Source organism: Paramormyrops kingsleyae, chromosome 11 (genome assembly GCF_048594095.1).
Source record: "Paramormyrops kingsleyae isolate MSU_618 chromosome 11, PKINGS_0.4, whole genome shotgun sequence".
NCBI lineage: Eukaryota > Metazoa > Chordata > Actinopteri > Osteoglossiformes > Mormyridae > Paramormyrops > Paramormyrops kingsleyae.
In genome coordinates this window covers 13,647,921-13,662,992 of record NC_132807.1, presented here as the reverse complement: position 1 = coordinate 13,662,992, position 15,072 = coordinate 13,647,921, and the positions used below count along the sequence as shown (strand labels likewise).

Genomic DNA, 15,072 nt, shown 5'->3' with positions numbered 1-15,072 from the left:
CTGTCAGAATGGAATTTTCTGAGGATGTGATCCAATGCACCACTTTTGAATGGTTTTTTAATTATTATTATTATTTTTGTCATCGTTATATGTAGTCTGTGACTCAGTGCCCCTACTCCTCCGAGGTTTAGGGATTTCAAACGCATCTGCACTGCGTGTCAGTACTTCATGTGTTCTCTGTGTTGCACAGGCCAGGAATTTAGTGGGTTTCCGTATTGGTCTTGCTGCAGTTGGATCCATTAATGTATGTAGTGTGTGTATGTGTTTGTGCCCTAGGATGGACTGGTATCCCATCCTGGGTGAGTCCCTGCTTTGTTCCATACAAGGCTCCCCGCAGCCCTGTACAGGATAACACAAATGGAAGGATTATTATTTGCTGTGTATGCTGTATATGCTGTGCATGCATTACAAACATTAGTACCACAGTGGCACAGGTGGGACTAGGTGGTCCTAAAATGATCGTGTCTGACAGGTACGTGTTTGCTTGGTGAGATCAGTACCAGGAAATGTGCTGTTGAGAGGCAAATGGATTTTTCTTTCCTTTGGTAATTTCGTCTTAGAAATGCCAGGTGTCATTCAGAAACTGATAAAATGTGATTTTGTCACCAAATGAATTATTATGGGACTGGCCCACCTGACATTTTGCCCTCCCAGTCAGGTTATGATTTCTGGCTCTGCTCTTGATACATTGCAGTTGATTTTTTAATTAACAGACCTGGCGATGCTGTGAGTCTGGAGTAGGCTGGTGACGATACCAGAAATTTAGTGGTTCATACCAATACCAGTGAAATTCCACAATTCTTGATAACCAATTCAGTACTACAGTAAAAAATAAAAACAAAACAATAAATTACATGTACTTCAACATACACTCCTTTATTAAAAAAACATTTGAACATTTCAAAAAACAAGAGTATCATGTAGCCTTCAAGTTTTTTAAACAAACTATACTGTGTTTATGATATAAACAATCAGCTTTTCATGGCAAAGCATTATAATTACAATACCCAGGAGAGACATGAAAAAAATATGGAAATAATAAATAGAAAACAGGAAAATCAAAGGCAACAAAGTGACGATGTCACCAATCGGAATGAGCTTAAATGTAAATGTTGTAATGTAGGTCTGTAACTTTGAGAAAAGCATCACCAGGAAGGTCACCAGGTTAAGCAGAATGTTTTCAATGACAAACCACAAAATCATTTATGGCAGTGTAAAAACGTTACAGTGTAGATATTTTTTTTAATCTGCATATGTACCAATTTTAGAAATCAGTTTGTAATCTGTTAAAATATCATGACTGTCTGGATTTGAACTAAACATGTTCATGGAAGTATTACAAGTTGTTCAAGAGTAATAAGCAGTTAATTTCAGGTTATGTCCTATTTAAAAAAATATATTTTAACGGGGCAGTGGTGTGCTTCAGATGGGGACTGGAACACTTTTAGGCATATAAACTGCTCACATCTGGTCTGGCAGAGATGCATCCCTGGTAACTACAATATTGCAGAAAAACTGAATTTTGGCCTCGACTTTGTACTGAAATATCGGTTCCCCTACACCGGAGATGTAGATTGATGATGTGAAATCACATTGTCACAGCTGTCTGAAAGATTTCAGTATTAATATCACCTCCATAATGTTGGGTAATGATGGCAGTCTCCCCTAAATTGAATCCTCTTGTAGTGAAACTGGGTAGTCAAGATATACAGGTAGGATGTTAGGATTTCCTTGCTGTCCAAGCAAATGTAATTGATTTTTTTCTGATCTTTACTGTTTTAGGGATCCAGAATGTCCTCAGCCTGTTCTGCGCAGTGCTGACAGAGCACAAGGTTTTGTTCCATTCCACCAGCTACCAGAGACTGGGAGATGCTTGTCGTGCTCTGGAGTCACTTATGTTCCCACTGAAGTACAGGTGAGGTTTTCCTCTCGTTAAGGGAGTAAAACTTCAGCTGGTCTCTCAGGGCTGGTGTGCACTTTTATTTTAGAGCAGCAGAACACAGGTATTTGGTAGGTTGCATTAATGTTGGTGCATCTCCATGGCGTTTGATCTTCAACCCAAGCCCAGAGAGGTCTTCACTGATGAGACACAGCAGGCCCTGTTGGCACTCGTAGGGTTTGACCTGTATTCCTCAAGTTTCTCTGTGCTCCATAAGTTTTACCATTTGGTTTCTGCTTTTGGTTGTTTCATTTTAAAGGGCCTTATGGGAATTTTATGTGCAAGTATTTTCTGAGTACTTTTGTCATATCTTTCCAGTGTGAGGTGCCTCTGTTTAACCTTGTGGGACCCTCTACCTCCCAAAATGTGATAGGTTTGACACAGCATGATGTCATATACATTCAGTTTTACACTTGTCTGCATAGAGTAGCAGTTGTAGTTTGTCCATACCATTGAAATTACCATGCAGGTAATTACCATCTGTTTGTGAAGAGTCTGTCCGTTCACTAATCAGATAGTGTTTACCTGTCTAAGAAGATGCTTTTATTAACATAATGCTAATGTAGATGTTTTGTATTTTTTTTTGGAATTCCTTTAATCTTTATTGAATGCTGAGTCATAACTGTTCCTCCTCTCGTTCTTTCTGGACCGCAGTTACCCATACATTCCCATCCTGCCGTCACGCTTACTGGAGGTCCTGAGTTCCCCAACACCTTTCATTATAGGTGTTCACTCCGTCTTCCAGAGTGACATACAGGACCTGGTGAGCTTGGCGCCCTCTGCGCATCTTGTCCCCCGATACGCTTGGCTCAGGAATCCACGTAATTGCTTTTACAGTAGATTCAGGAGCATTCATGGACTTTGACAGAGGTGTTAATTTGTGAGCTTTAAGCGCAGCTGCGTGCGAAGGGTCAATCTGCTGGTTATGCCTGTTCCCTGCACAGCTGGATGTCATCATCGCTGACCTCGATGGTGGGACAATAAAGATCCCGGAGTGCATCCACCTGTCCTGCCTGCCGGAGCCGCTGCTGCAGCAGACCTGCAGCGCCCTGTCCATGGTGAGTTCTGCCAGCAGCATTGACGCGTGTTCATGGGCCGTGTTCCATGCCCCATTAGCATCATCACCACTGACCAATGTATTTGATTCTGTTCTGCTCATGAGCAGGTTACTTCATTTTTGAGAAGCAGGTTAACTCACCCAGGGAGACTGCAGTATTCCATTGTGGTGTAACTGTGTGATTACCTGGTCATTGTTTGATAGTAATGCACTGTCTTTCATTCTGTTCTGCCCTTCAGATTAAGATACCAGTCATGTGATTACATAAGAATATAAGAAATTTACAAACGAGAGGAGGCCATTCGGCCCATCAAGCTCGATTGGGGAAAACTTAACGAATAGCTCAGAGTTGTTAAAATCTTATCTAGCTCTGATTTAAAGGAACCCAGGGTTGTAGCTTGCACTAAGATTATTAATCTTGGGTCAGGCTTCTCTTAACCTTGAAAAGTGTGTGTTTTTTCCCTGTATATGTACACAATTCACAATATGTGTTTTAGCAGATTATCAAAATTTCTGCTGTTTTTTAATCACTCATTCTTGAGAATAGGGCCAAAATCTTATTTGGGGGGATTTTAATTTTATTCTTCAGTCATGCTGACAAAAATCTTTTTAAAAGATCCAAGTCTTGGCTATTAAGCTTTGTAATGGGCCAACCTGCCAGTGATTTCATTTTATTTTAAACAGCATTTTTTTGCCACTGAGAGCTTGCATTTTGTCAACTCCTTCAATCGCACAAAAATTCATAATACAGTGGAAACCATTTATAGTGATCACTTGTGTCGAGGTGAAATTTATCACTATAAGCAGATGATCATTATAGCCAGTGTTTTTTTCTTCTTTATGTCTCAGGCAGATTATCATCTAATTGATATTTGTATATTTATTACATAAATACAAGGTAATAAAACGAACAATATCACAATTTACTTAATTTTATTGATGATTTCAAATACAGTACAGCTATACAAATTAAATTACAGAACTGTGTATAGTTCAAATACGCAAAAATACAGTACAGTACTGTACAGAAATATTCAGTTCAATTTTATTTACACACAAATAACACACAGTAGTAACTGAATTTTTTATTGACATGAGCTCATTTAAGACATTAATAAGATTAAATAATTCTGAGCATAGTGGAAAGAGATCCATCTGACGGAGCTGACATCATATAAAACAGCAATTCTCAACCAATGTGCGAGACAGTGTTGGAAATGTAAGCATTTAAAAACTAGCAAGCTCCTTCGCTGATCCACAATCAGATTTCATTTCCATTCATCAAAACCTTTAAAATATCTGACAGTGTCATGCTCGGCTCGTTCGATCCTCGTGTGTGCCACGCCCCCCTCGTTACCTCGTGTTACTTCCTGATCGGGATCACCTGTTGCTTGTTCAGTTCAGCCTGTCTTGTGTATTTAGTCCGCGTCTCAGTTAGTCTGCCCAGATCTGTCATTAATGTTGTCTGACATAGCGCACAGACAGGCAGACAGGGACAGGACCAGGCACTACGTCAGACAACATTAATTTATTGTTAGTTTTAGATTTTGAAGGCTTTTAACACATTTTTAACTGTTTGAAGTCATCAATTCTCAGCTGGGACGAGGATATTTTCTGGCCAGGTCAAGTTTAGAAGGTAAGGTAAGGAGCATGCACCATGAGTGCAGCCATGCGGTGAGTGATTCCTCAGCACCACACCAGTCCAAACGGACCAGTGTGAGGTTTTTTCCAGTGGCTGGAGTGCCAATCCTGCCACCAACCCCCAAGTTATTCCCTGTGAGTTGGAGGACGTCCTTATAGGGCTGGATGTAGATTAACATCATACCCAGGATGAAGCAGTTGCAGGTTAAGGGCCTTGCTCAAGATTTCACCAAAAATTGCAATTAGTATGTGTATATGTAATATTTGTAATGTTTTTTGGTATGATGTGATTTGGCCCAATTCTGAAGAATGGGTGAAAGGTGAAATTTCATTTTTTTGCCAAACTTTTATTCAGCATGTCTGACGCACAATCGTTACAGCTCATATAGGGGATGTTATATGACATTAAAATGTGTCACAGAATAATCAGCTGACCAGTCTTTCTTTTTTCTCGCAAGGTTTTACATCCTGACCTTGAGGTGGCCGATTACGCTTTCCCTCCCACTCATGTGGCCACGCCCAACATAAAGCACCTGGTAAGAACATGTCAGAACCCTAACACGTACCTTACAGAAATGGAGAGGATCTAACACAGACCGTCAATAGCATGAATTTATACTCTATAGATACAACATATATTTCATGTCGATTATGTTTATTTTTGACGGGTTTTTTTTTTTCTTCAATCACTGTATAGTTTATAATTATACTGCTACAGATTTTAATGAAATGATCAAATTTACCAGGGTAGAGTTCCATCTAAAACACAAACTGTGTCTTTGAGCACTGCTGTATCTCATACTGTAGAAATGTTCAGGGATTTCTCAGCCAGCTCATGGTCATATTTATGTTCGGTTTCGGGTTTACTTTTATCCGCTAATTAAATTCACTAGACATGCAATTTGTCACCCCACCAATGCAAAAACACCTTTCCATGCCTGTCTGCGTCTGCCCTCATCTGCCTGTACCTGTCTGCGTCTGCCCTCGTCTGCCTGTACCTGTCTGCGTCTACCCTCGTCTGCCTGTACCTGTCTGCGTCTGCCCTCGTCTGCCTGTACCTGTCTGCGTCTGCCCTCGTCTGCCTGTACCTGTCTGCGTCTGCCCTCGTCTGTCCGTACCTGTCTGCGTCTGCCCTCGTCTGTCCATGCCTGTCTGCGTCTGCCCTCGTATGACCATGCCTGTCTGCATCTGCCCTCGTCTGTCCATGCCTGTCTGCGTCTGCCCTCCTCTGCCTGTACCTGCCTGCGTCTGTCCACGTCTCTTCCCATCTGTCTAACTGTCTCTGTCCATGTCCCGCAGGATAAGGATGTGCGGGCTGTGTTCCTCTGGCTCTTCGCACAGCTCTTCCAGGGTTACCGGTCCTGCCTGCAGCTGATCCGCATCCACTCAGAGCCGGTCATACAGTTCCATAAGGTGGGTTGCCACACATAATCCCCCCCCGGCTAGGAATTTGCCTTGCAGTGTCTCTGGTGACCTCTCACAGGGCCTTCCGCCCCATTTCCCCTCGAACCCCTTGCCCTGTGCCCGGCTTCCATTACAGGCCAGGAATTTAGCACATTTCCGTCTGTCAGCATTAGCATGTTGTGTGGTATCCTTTACGGTGAAGACCTTAAATGTTTAGGGGGAAAGGGCCATAAAAAAATTCACCTTTGCATATAATATCATGCTAATTAAATTTAGACCTTTTTATTTCTGAATGATATACCGGTGCTATGTGTGCAGATATTAATCATATTATGATTCAAAAACTTATTTTGCAATTGTCATTTTTCACTGTTAATTTTTAGTATAATTTAAGCCTTTCCATATTGTTCAGTATCAAGTAAGACATAGATGTGCTGTCCTGCATGCAGTCTGATAACTCCATTTCAGAAATGCTCAGTAAAAAAATGCTTCTCCAGACAGCCTTTCTGGACCAGAGGGGCTTAATGGAGAACGACTTCCTCGCCAAGGTGATGGATGGCATGGCGTTCGCCGGCTTCGTCTCCGAGAGGGGCCCCCCCTACAGGGCCTGCGATCTGTTTGACGAGGTATGGCTCGTTTGCGTGAGCTGCGGCACATTCTGGAGGCCCGCGCCAGCATCTGGCAGGTGACGCTGGCCTCCAAATCGAGTCCAGATCCATGACATGAAAGGAGAGCTCAGGCTGCGCTTTGTGTTACTGGTGCGGTTGCGTTACACGCGAAACACAGGCGACGGAGGCTGGAACTGGCAGGTGGTGGGGCTACTGGTGCCGCTGGAGATGTGTCGCACGTACAGTCTGTCGCATCTGCGGAGATGCTGTCCCCTTGCTGCTTGTCTGCCCCCCCCTGTTATTATTTCTGCTCAGCAATTCTCTCCCCCTGCATGCAGCTGGTGGCCTTGCCTCCGGAGCACTTTAAGGAGGAAGCCGCAGACCCAGCTAAGCTGCAGCAGCGGATCCGTGAGATTTCGGAGCAGCTGTACAAGAACGTGAGAACCCCTGGTCCGGTCCTTCCCTCTCACGCACTTGCTAGCAGACTGGCTGGTCGTGTCCAAGTACGGCTCCATGCGATTTTGTGCCTTGTGGTCCACAGGAGAATCCCAACCCACACATGGCTTTCCAGAAAGTTCCACGTCCCACCGAGGGCTCCCACCTCCGTGTGCACGTCATGCCATTCTCCCGTGTGGATGAGGGGAGCGTGCAGGTGCTGTTGGAAGAGGGACTGGCCAAGCACCACAGCACTCCCACAAGCAAATGCCCTGAGAAGAAGTGTGTGGTCCCCCCCGGGCCAGCAGTAGGTATGTGTCTTACAACCCGTCTCACCCCCCCAGGTGCCAATCCGCCCCCAGGCTGGTGCTGTCCCCCAGACGCCTTTGCTTCCTCTGTCAGCTGCCAGCCACCAGTCTGACATAAACACTTCACACATTACACTTCCTATTTGGACTCAATCATTACCTTTAATGATGGACTTTAGTCAAATATTTCCTTCGATGTGAGTATAAAAGATTGAAACCCATCTTCTGCCATCCTGGGTTGGTTCTTGCAGCATATCAGGTTTTATGTGGGGGAAAAACCTTCAAGATATCAGTGATTATAGATGTATGACGAAACGGAATGAAGTCAAACTGTTATAGGGAGAGGAGTGTGACCTTATGTGAGCCTCATGCCCCAGCAGCGTCCATCTTTGGCCAGACCAGCTCCGTCTTCAACAGCGCCCGGAGACTGGAGGTGGTGAGGAACTGTGTCACGTCCATCTTTGAGAACAAGATCCTGGAGACGGAGAAGGTGTGTAGCTTCCCTGGGAGCCTCTGTGGTCTCACTGCAGGAGCGTCGGAGATCTCAGCCGCAGCCGGAACCCGGATTTTGGGACTGATGGATTTTTCCAGTGGATGACCGACTTGTGTTAATTGATAAACTAATAATATAAATTTCATATAAAATTTGAAATGATATAGTCCAATAATATATTTACTGGTCTTATAAAGTAATATGAATAAAATTCTAAGGTTATTTATATCACTTTAATACTGCGTTTAAAATTATAAGCCAAAGAATTGCTTGTGTTTATTTCTCGAATGTGTTTCTCGAGCATCAGCTTGTTTTGATTTCACGTGACGGAGCCGAAGCGCAGGTCAGCCTTTATGAACACATGGTTCCTTTCTGTTTCGTCCCTCATTTATGGGCTGGGCGGGCGCCCGCGGGGCTTGATGTAGTGCTTATATAAAGCAGGCCCGTGTCCCCACGTGGTTACAAACACGCCAGGCACGCGGCTGACTGCGCCTGCAAAGCAGTAAAGCCTTCGGCTCGCAAAGTGCATATGAAGCAGCCCTTTTATTCTATACATACACTGCCAGAAAAGTGAGTTATGTGAGTTTTTTGAAATAGTTATCTTTTCCCTGAATGATTGCTGCAGAGCTGGCAGGCCGTTGTCTTTGGGGAGGTGGCTTGTGGGCTTTTTGGGGTGGGGGGTCAAATACGGGTCTGTTTCTTGCCAGCAGTTTGGGGTTACGAGTGTGAATTGCCTGAAGCGGAATGCTGTCAGTGTGAAACCAGTGCTGCCTGTTTTAACCAGTGAGTTTCCCTCTTCTTGTTTGTGTGTGTGTGTGTGTGTGTGTGTGTGTGTGTGTGTGTGTGTGTGTGTGTGTGTGTGGTTTCTGTGTCTCTGTGGTTTCTGTGTGTGTGTGTGTGGTGTGTTTGTATCTGTGTGTGTCTGTGGTGTGTTTGTATCTGTGTGTGTCTGTGTGTGTTTGTATCTGTGTGTGTCTGTGGTGTGTTTGTATCTGTGTGTGTCTGTGGTGTGTCTGTGTGTGTCTGCATCCCGGCAGATGATTCCCGCCGCCCTCCGGGCCCTGAAGGGCAAGCCGGCTCGCCAGTGCCTGACGGAGGAGCTCCAGCTGCACGTGCAGCAGAACCGGGCCATCTTGAACCACCAGCAGTTTGACCATGTTGTGCGGCTGATGAACTGTGCGCTGCAGGTTCGTACCTCCCGCCTCCTCAGATGGCCCCGCAGGCCTCGCCGGGACCTGGTTGCGTGGGACCAGTGGTGAATGACACGTGAAGCACATTGCAAGAAACGTGTAAATCCAAACATCAAGTGAAGCTCACACTGTGTTTTGGAATGCAGAAACCATCGGGGAGGTATTTATTATCATTCATACAAGGTTCCGCTTTTGCATCCAGCTATTTTTTTTCCCATCCAAAGGAAATCAGGCAGTGGGAAATCATGCTTAAATTTCCCCAAAAAGATAAACTCCTCTCTCCACTTACATATCGTCTTATCGTAGCTGTAACTGTATTTAATTTAGCTCTAACATTGACATTTGTAGCTGTTTATATGATATCTAGTCCATAATGGGAACCGTAAAAGTGCAGGACAGCCGCCAAGCTCTGGGCAGGCAGATCTGTCAGGCGAGCTCTGAAATACCTTTTCTTTCAGCTGGTCCAGAAAGAAATGCATGTTTCCTTTTTCGCCCTCCCCTTTTTACGAGCCGTGTCTGGATACAGCCGGTCAGCGATGCACGTTTGGTATTTATTTATTTCTGAGATACTGATTTATCGTCATGTTTTCCTTGTGTTTGTACATTTCTACACCCTGAGCATGTTTTTTCCTGGTGACATCACTACTGCTTACCCTGACTGGGTGTCTGCTCTGCGTGGGCCATGTTTAGCCTTCAATATTGATTTGATATGAATAATCTATCTGGGGCACAGTGTGATGTCTTTTACGTTGACCCAGAGCTGTTATTGGTCCTTTTCATTTTGCTGCTTCCAGTTTGTATGCCCAAGAGGTATGTTAATGCAGAACTGTTTTCCCCCAGAGGCTTTTAGTGATGACTTCAGGTCATTTGTACTTTTATTCCACTTATCTTTTCTATTAATGTTTCCCTGATGGTTCTTTTGCATTTTTCCCTCCTCACCAGTCTGTGTGCATTGCTGTTCCACTCTGCTGTTTTGCCCCTCTGATGTTTAGCCCCACCCATTACGCAAGGGCTGAGTGCTGATTGGAGGACAGCCACAGGCCTCACCAATGGTGGCCAGGTTAGCAAGGAATTCCAGCTGAATCCCTCTCTCCGCCTTGGTCTGTGCACTATTGCTCAAAGACGCAATTTGCAAATGGCACATTTGAACTGTGAAGACACGGAAAATGCTCTTTAAATCGCTGAGTCACTCTGGAAGCCCAGATGCATATTTGCATTTAAATTTTTTAAGACCTAAGGCTGCAAACGCTACTTCATGCTACGTCATCATTTACATCAGAACTTGCATGACTTTTTGCTGTAAATGTGACGCCAATCAGGTGCTGGCTGGGATATCGCTCACAATGCCTCTGTCAGTCAGCGCATGTCATTTCCACAGAAGTGGCTCAGACACTGGGAGGCTTGTGTTTCACTCCCTGATACTTGTAACTCGGCCTTCAATTTGGCTGCGGAGGGGTTTTGTGGAAAGACGGAGCTGCTCTTTTAGGGTGGAGGAGATGCATAAGAGATATGTGACTCAGCCCAGGTCAGGAGCTCTCAGCTCGGCTGTGGTGTCAGACATGTCCAAAAGGGAGACGAGAGGGAGAGTATAACACACATACACATACACACACACACACATACATACACATACTCACACACACAAACAGAAACAGTCACACACACACAATCACACATACACATACTCACACACACAAACAGAAACAGTCACACACACACACTCACACATACAAACACACACACACGCAAACAGAAAGTCACACACACATGCAAATAGAAACAGTCACACACACACTCACAAACACACGCACACACATACATACACACACACACACACAGGTGATCTCAGTCCAACTGGACTATCTGTTAGTATGAACTTCAGAATGTTCCCGAGCAGCATGACAAGTAACAGGAGGGATAATCTTGTTTATAATTTAGTGTCAACTGCCGTGCTACTGTATTCTTATGCCAGTGATTTGAGAATGATGTTTGCAGTGCATTAGGCGAAGTCAAATGGCCAGTTGGAAATCACGAAACTCTAACAGGAAAGATGTCAGGGAAATCTCACATATGAGGAAGAACAGACAAATTACACGCTGCGTTGTCCATTTGAGTCTATTTTTTGGAGTTTGTTAATTAAATCTTATCCAAGACTTTAAACATGAACATTTTGTGCCTACATTTTTTTTCATTTATCCCCATTTTAAACTGCAGTGGTGACATTTTGCCATTAACTTGACATTCTACATAGCTGGTGAAGAATGTTCAGTTCATTTAAGTTTGAGAAAGGTTACTAAGGTATTAAAGTTATGTCATGATTGGAGGAGAATTCCAGCTTTAAATGTGATTCCCCTCTCAGATCGTAGGTAATCAGACCGGCTTGGCATGTGCACAATCTTCTTCTGACACATTAATGGGCCAAAGCACTACTACAGCTCCAAGTTACAGAACAAGCAGGAATACCGGCCTCTACAAAACACACATAATTTGGTACTTAAGACTAAGTTTGCTGGACCATGATTCATCAGTGATGACCTAGTCTCACGTTCTAAATGGCTGCTTTAGCATGGCCTCTTGACAGTTATATTATATAACAGTTTTCTTACATAGCCTCATTCTCATTCCAGCTTTCCGGGACAGATGTTGGAATGCAATGTACACGGAATACATAAATCATTGGACGATTGCAAAGAGAGCTCATTAGTGCGCTTGACCTGTTTGTTTTTGCCGGGCAGATTATTAGTGAGAGCGTGTGCCACTGATTTACAGCATGTGTCTGCTCTCTGTGCATGGTATCTGAGATAGGAGGACTTGTATTTGGACGTTGACACATTCCCAGATAGCTGGCGTCCTCCTCCGTATGTATCGCATGGAGAAGCCGGCTGTCACGCACACGGCAGCCCCTCTGCTTTCGTAAAAAATGTGCTGGACGAAGGAACTCTGCAGGCTGGTGTCCAGATACCGTCGTGGCTCCACTAGGTCTCCACGCAGTGGGAGGGGGGGCCGGCATCAGCTCTGGGGGGGGGGGGGGGGGGTGGGGTGGGGTGTGTGCTCACAGGAACCCAAAGCACAAACGGGGCTCATTCCACGCCATAATGTCACCCTGAGTGGACGCGCAGAAGCGGGAGGTGTAGCGAGGCGGACGGTGAACCCTCTGCTTGTACACGTGGCCTCCCCTCTCCTCATCTCTCCCCCAGACGTTTTGCATTATCTGTCTGTTATTGTGTGTATAATTTGGCCGGCTTATAAATAAATTGGCACTGAAGATCGTACCCCTTTATTCTGACATAGTTTTCAGACTACGGATTTGTTTCATGACAATAAAACGCATAAAACGTATTTTTCTTGCTCTTCAAATTGAATTAGGATATTTTATGAAATGTTTTTTGTCTCTTTGTTGTTTTGCTAGGGCGACGTGTTTCGTGAAAGCGTGATCGCAGACATTTGGGGTTGGGGCGTTTTCATCCTCACTGATGCACTTTCGGCAGTCCTCCATCTTGCCTTTGGGACGCGTGTGGAGGTCACAGGTTGCCACGGCGCCAGCTGTCATTTTCACGATCCACTGGCAATGAATCACCTTCGGCCCCAAACAAGGCCGAGAGCATGGCGGTGATTGCTCCCTTGGCCTGTGCTGAGCGTGGCCATCGGCGCGGCCCACCCCCAGAGTGTGATTTATAAGGTCCGAAAGTCAACCCAGGACTTTTTGTGCGATGGCTGTATAATGGCTCATTAGAAGAGTGAACTGTGTTTTTCAAATATAGCTAGTCTTGGGCAAAAGGACAAAATCGCTTGTCCTAATTATGACTTCATTTGTATGGCCACGAAACATCTTTTATCACTTAAATGTGTGACTAAGGAAATTCCAGAGAATTAGCATTTATTTAGCCGGTGTTTTTGTTGCTATTTGAGCCCCGTTTATGTGACTCTGTTCCCGGTTAGTGCGCGCTCTGCTGGGGATCCTGTCCTCGGGGGGCTCAGTAAGTGCGCCACACTGTACATTAGGTCAAAGGTCAGGCCGTGGATGGCATGTGGCTGACAAATGTTTACCGGCTCTCGCTTCCTTCCCAGTCCATGAGGGCAGAGCGCTCAGTGTGACCAAGCCTTGACAGCTGCTCTCACAAGCATTGGGCCAACTGGGGTGCCTCTACAGCACCCCCTATCTGGTGGGCTGTGCATTTCCCGGAGCTTAGCCTGGAAGTATGTGGAAGATGAAACCCGCAGGTAGCAGAAGGCTCGGGGAATATATGCGTTCACACCATGCTTTCTGCACAATATGTCCAGACCTTGACTTGGAATTGCTTCCAAGGCAACAGATGGAATTACTCTTTGTGTTGCACGTTTGGAACAGTTGAAACACTCTCCATGATATAATATACGCAACATAGAATCTGTGCATAGTTACTGCTGTATGGGAGTGTTCTGTAATTACTCCTGTAAGGACACATTCTTACAACTGTTCCTTATGGCTGAATAGGCCTGAAAAGTATATCACATGCAACGTGTGTTTTGGTTATATGATGAAAAGAAAGTGTGCTTGTTTCAAGCAGGTAAATGTCAAAAATAAAAGAACTGAACTGTTTAGAATATAGCTACGTTTATTATTTTTGGGTGCAGGTCAAGGCTGTAGATTTGGGTATGGAGGGTTGGGACATGTTGTGGGAGTGCCTTGTGTGTTTGCGGGGTGGGGGTGGGGGGCTGATTTGGCCCTTAACAATGCTGAATCCAAGCCTACGCCTTTGGTGCAGGCAAATACAGCTCGTCTGGCTGATATTGAGGATAATTTTCCAAACCAGAACAGTTATTTCTATTGCACTATTGCAGCACGTATGGCAGGAAAACCAACGTCCTTCTGTATGATACTACATCCCACTTATTGTGTATCGATCATCTCCTTTCTCACAAATGCAGTCCCCGATTTTGTGGTCTTGCAGAATGCAGTTTCTGAGAGCCATGCTTCCTGCGGCTCATTCCAGGGGATGTGCATGCAGAGCCACTGGCAGCGAGTGCTTGTCTGCGTGTTTGTGTAGAAGCGGAGCTGATAACCCTGCTGCCTGCTTCATGGAGCCTCTCTCATGGTGTCATAAACACTCACTGCTGCGATAAGGCCTATCTGTCGGGGCCGCAGCGCAGGAATAGGAATGCCAATCATTAACATCTGCTGACATATAAGTCTGTGCCTGGTTTTTCAGATTGAAGAACTGGACACTGCAGCTGTGGATCTTTTGGTGCTCCTTCCTAAAATGATTTGTAAATGCTGAAGAATCCTTTGTCATCCTAACCCTTTTTGCAAGGGAGGCCCTGACCCACCGTCCTGCGGCCTGTTACCTAGATGAGCTGAATTTGCATCATAGTTTCAAGTAAAAGATATTTTGGACTGAAATATAAAACAAATGTTGAAGCATTTGAATTAGAATGGATAAACTAGCAAGATTGTTTGACACATTCCTTAATAACAGCAGCTGCAAATTTACCTCTAGTGTGAGCGAGAGCCTTCCAATCAGAAAAAAACTGTTGTTTGTTCAGGATAAAATCAGCTGCAAGATCCACATATCCGTGACAGAGAATCAGCTTGAATAATTTTATAATTCGTATTTTTATTTATGTCTTGTCCTCAAACCAAATATTCTGGAGGATTCTGATGAGACAAATAGAGATTTTTACAAGAAATTTTTACAAGATGCATCTTTCACCAAAACAAGCCCCATGACAGTGTCGTAAAAGTTTCCATTGAATTTCACATTCCATTGTTTGTTGTGTGACTTATGATTGCTCTTGGTATACCCTCGTGCTCTTGGTATACCCTGTGCTCTTGGTATACCCCGTGCTCTTGGCTCTTGGTATACCCCGTGCTCTTGGTATACCCCGTGCTCTTGGTATACCCCGTGCTCTTGGCTCTTGGTATACCCCGTGCTCTTGGTATACCCTGTGCTCTTGGCTCTTGGTATACCCCGTGCATTCTTACTGAAGCCAAGTATGGCAATGCTGCAGCATTAAGCT

The 15,072-nt window shown here is 44.7% G+C and overlaps 1 protein-coding gene across 5 annotated transcripts in view; it reads left to right on the top strand.

The window, feature by feature from the left end:
• LOC111840324 (myotubularin-related protein 13-like) overlaps window positions 1–15,072 on the top strand; it is a 125,888-nt gene that overhangs the window by 74,854 nt on the left and 35,962 nt on the right. For 4 of the 5 annotated variants that reach the window (XM_072718082.1, XM_072718080.1, XM_072718084.1 and 1 more), the window contains 10 exons: window positions 1,783–1,915; window positions 2,594–2,702; window positions 2,884–2,997; window positions 5,096–5,173; window positions 5,937–6,050; window positions 6,539–6,667; window positions 6,988–7,086; window positions 7,191–7,395; window positions 7,770–7,882; window positions 8,923–9,072. In XM_072718082.1, coding sequence (XP_072574183.1) covers window positions 1,783–1,915; window positions 2,594–2,702; window positions 2,884–2,997; window positions 5,096–5,173; window positions 5,937–6,050; window positions 6,539–6,667; window positions 6,988–7,086; window positions 7,191–7,395; window positions 7,770–7,882; window positions 8,923–9,072 — 1,244 coding nt within the window. The remainder of the gene's footprint in view (window positions 1–1,782; window positions 1,916–2,593; window positions 2,703–2,883; window positions 2,998–5,095; window positions 5,174–5,936; window positions 6,051–6,538; window positions 6,668–6,987; window positions 7,087–7,190; window positions 7,396–7,769; window positions 7,883–8,922; window positions 9,073–15,072) is intronic. The other variant, XM_072718081.1, reaches the window with a different exon arrangement.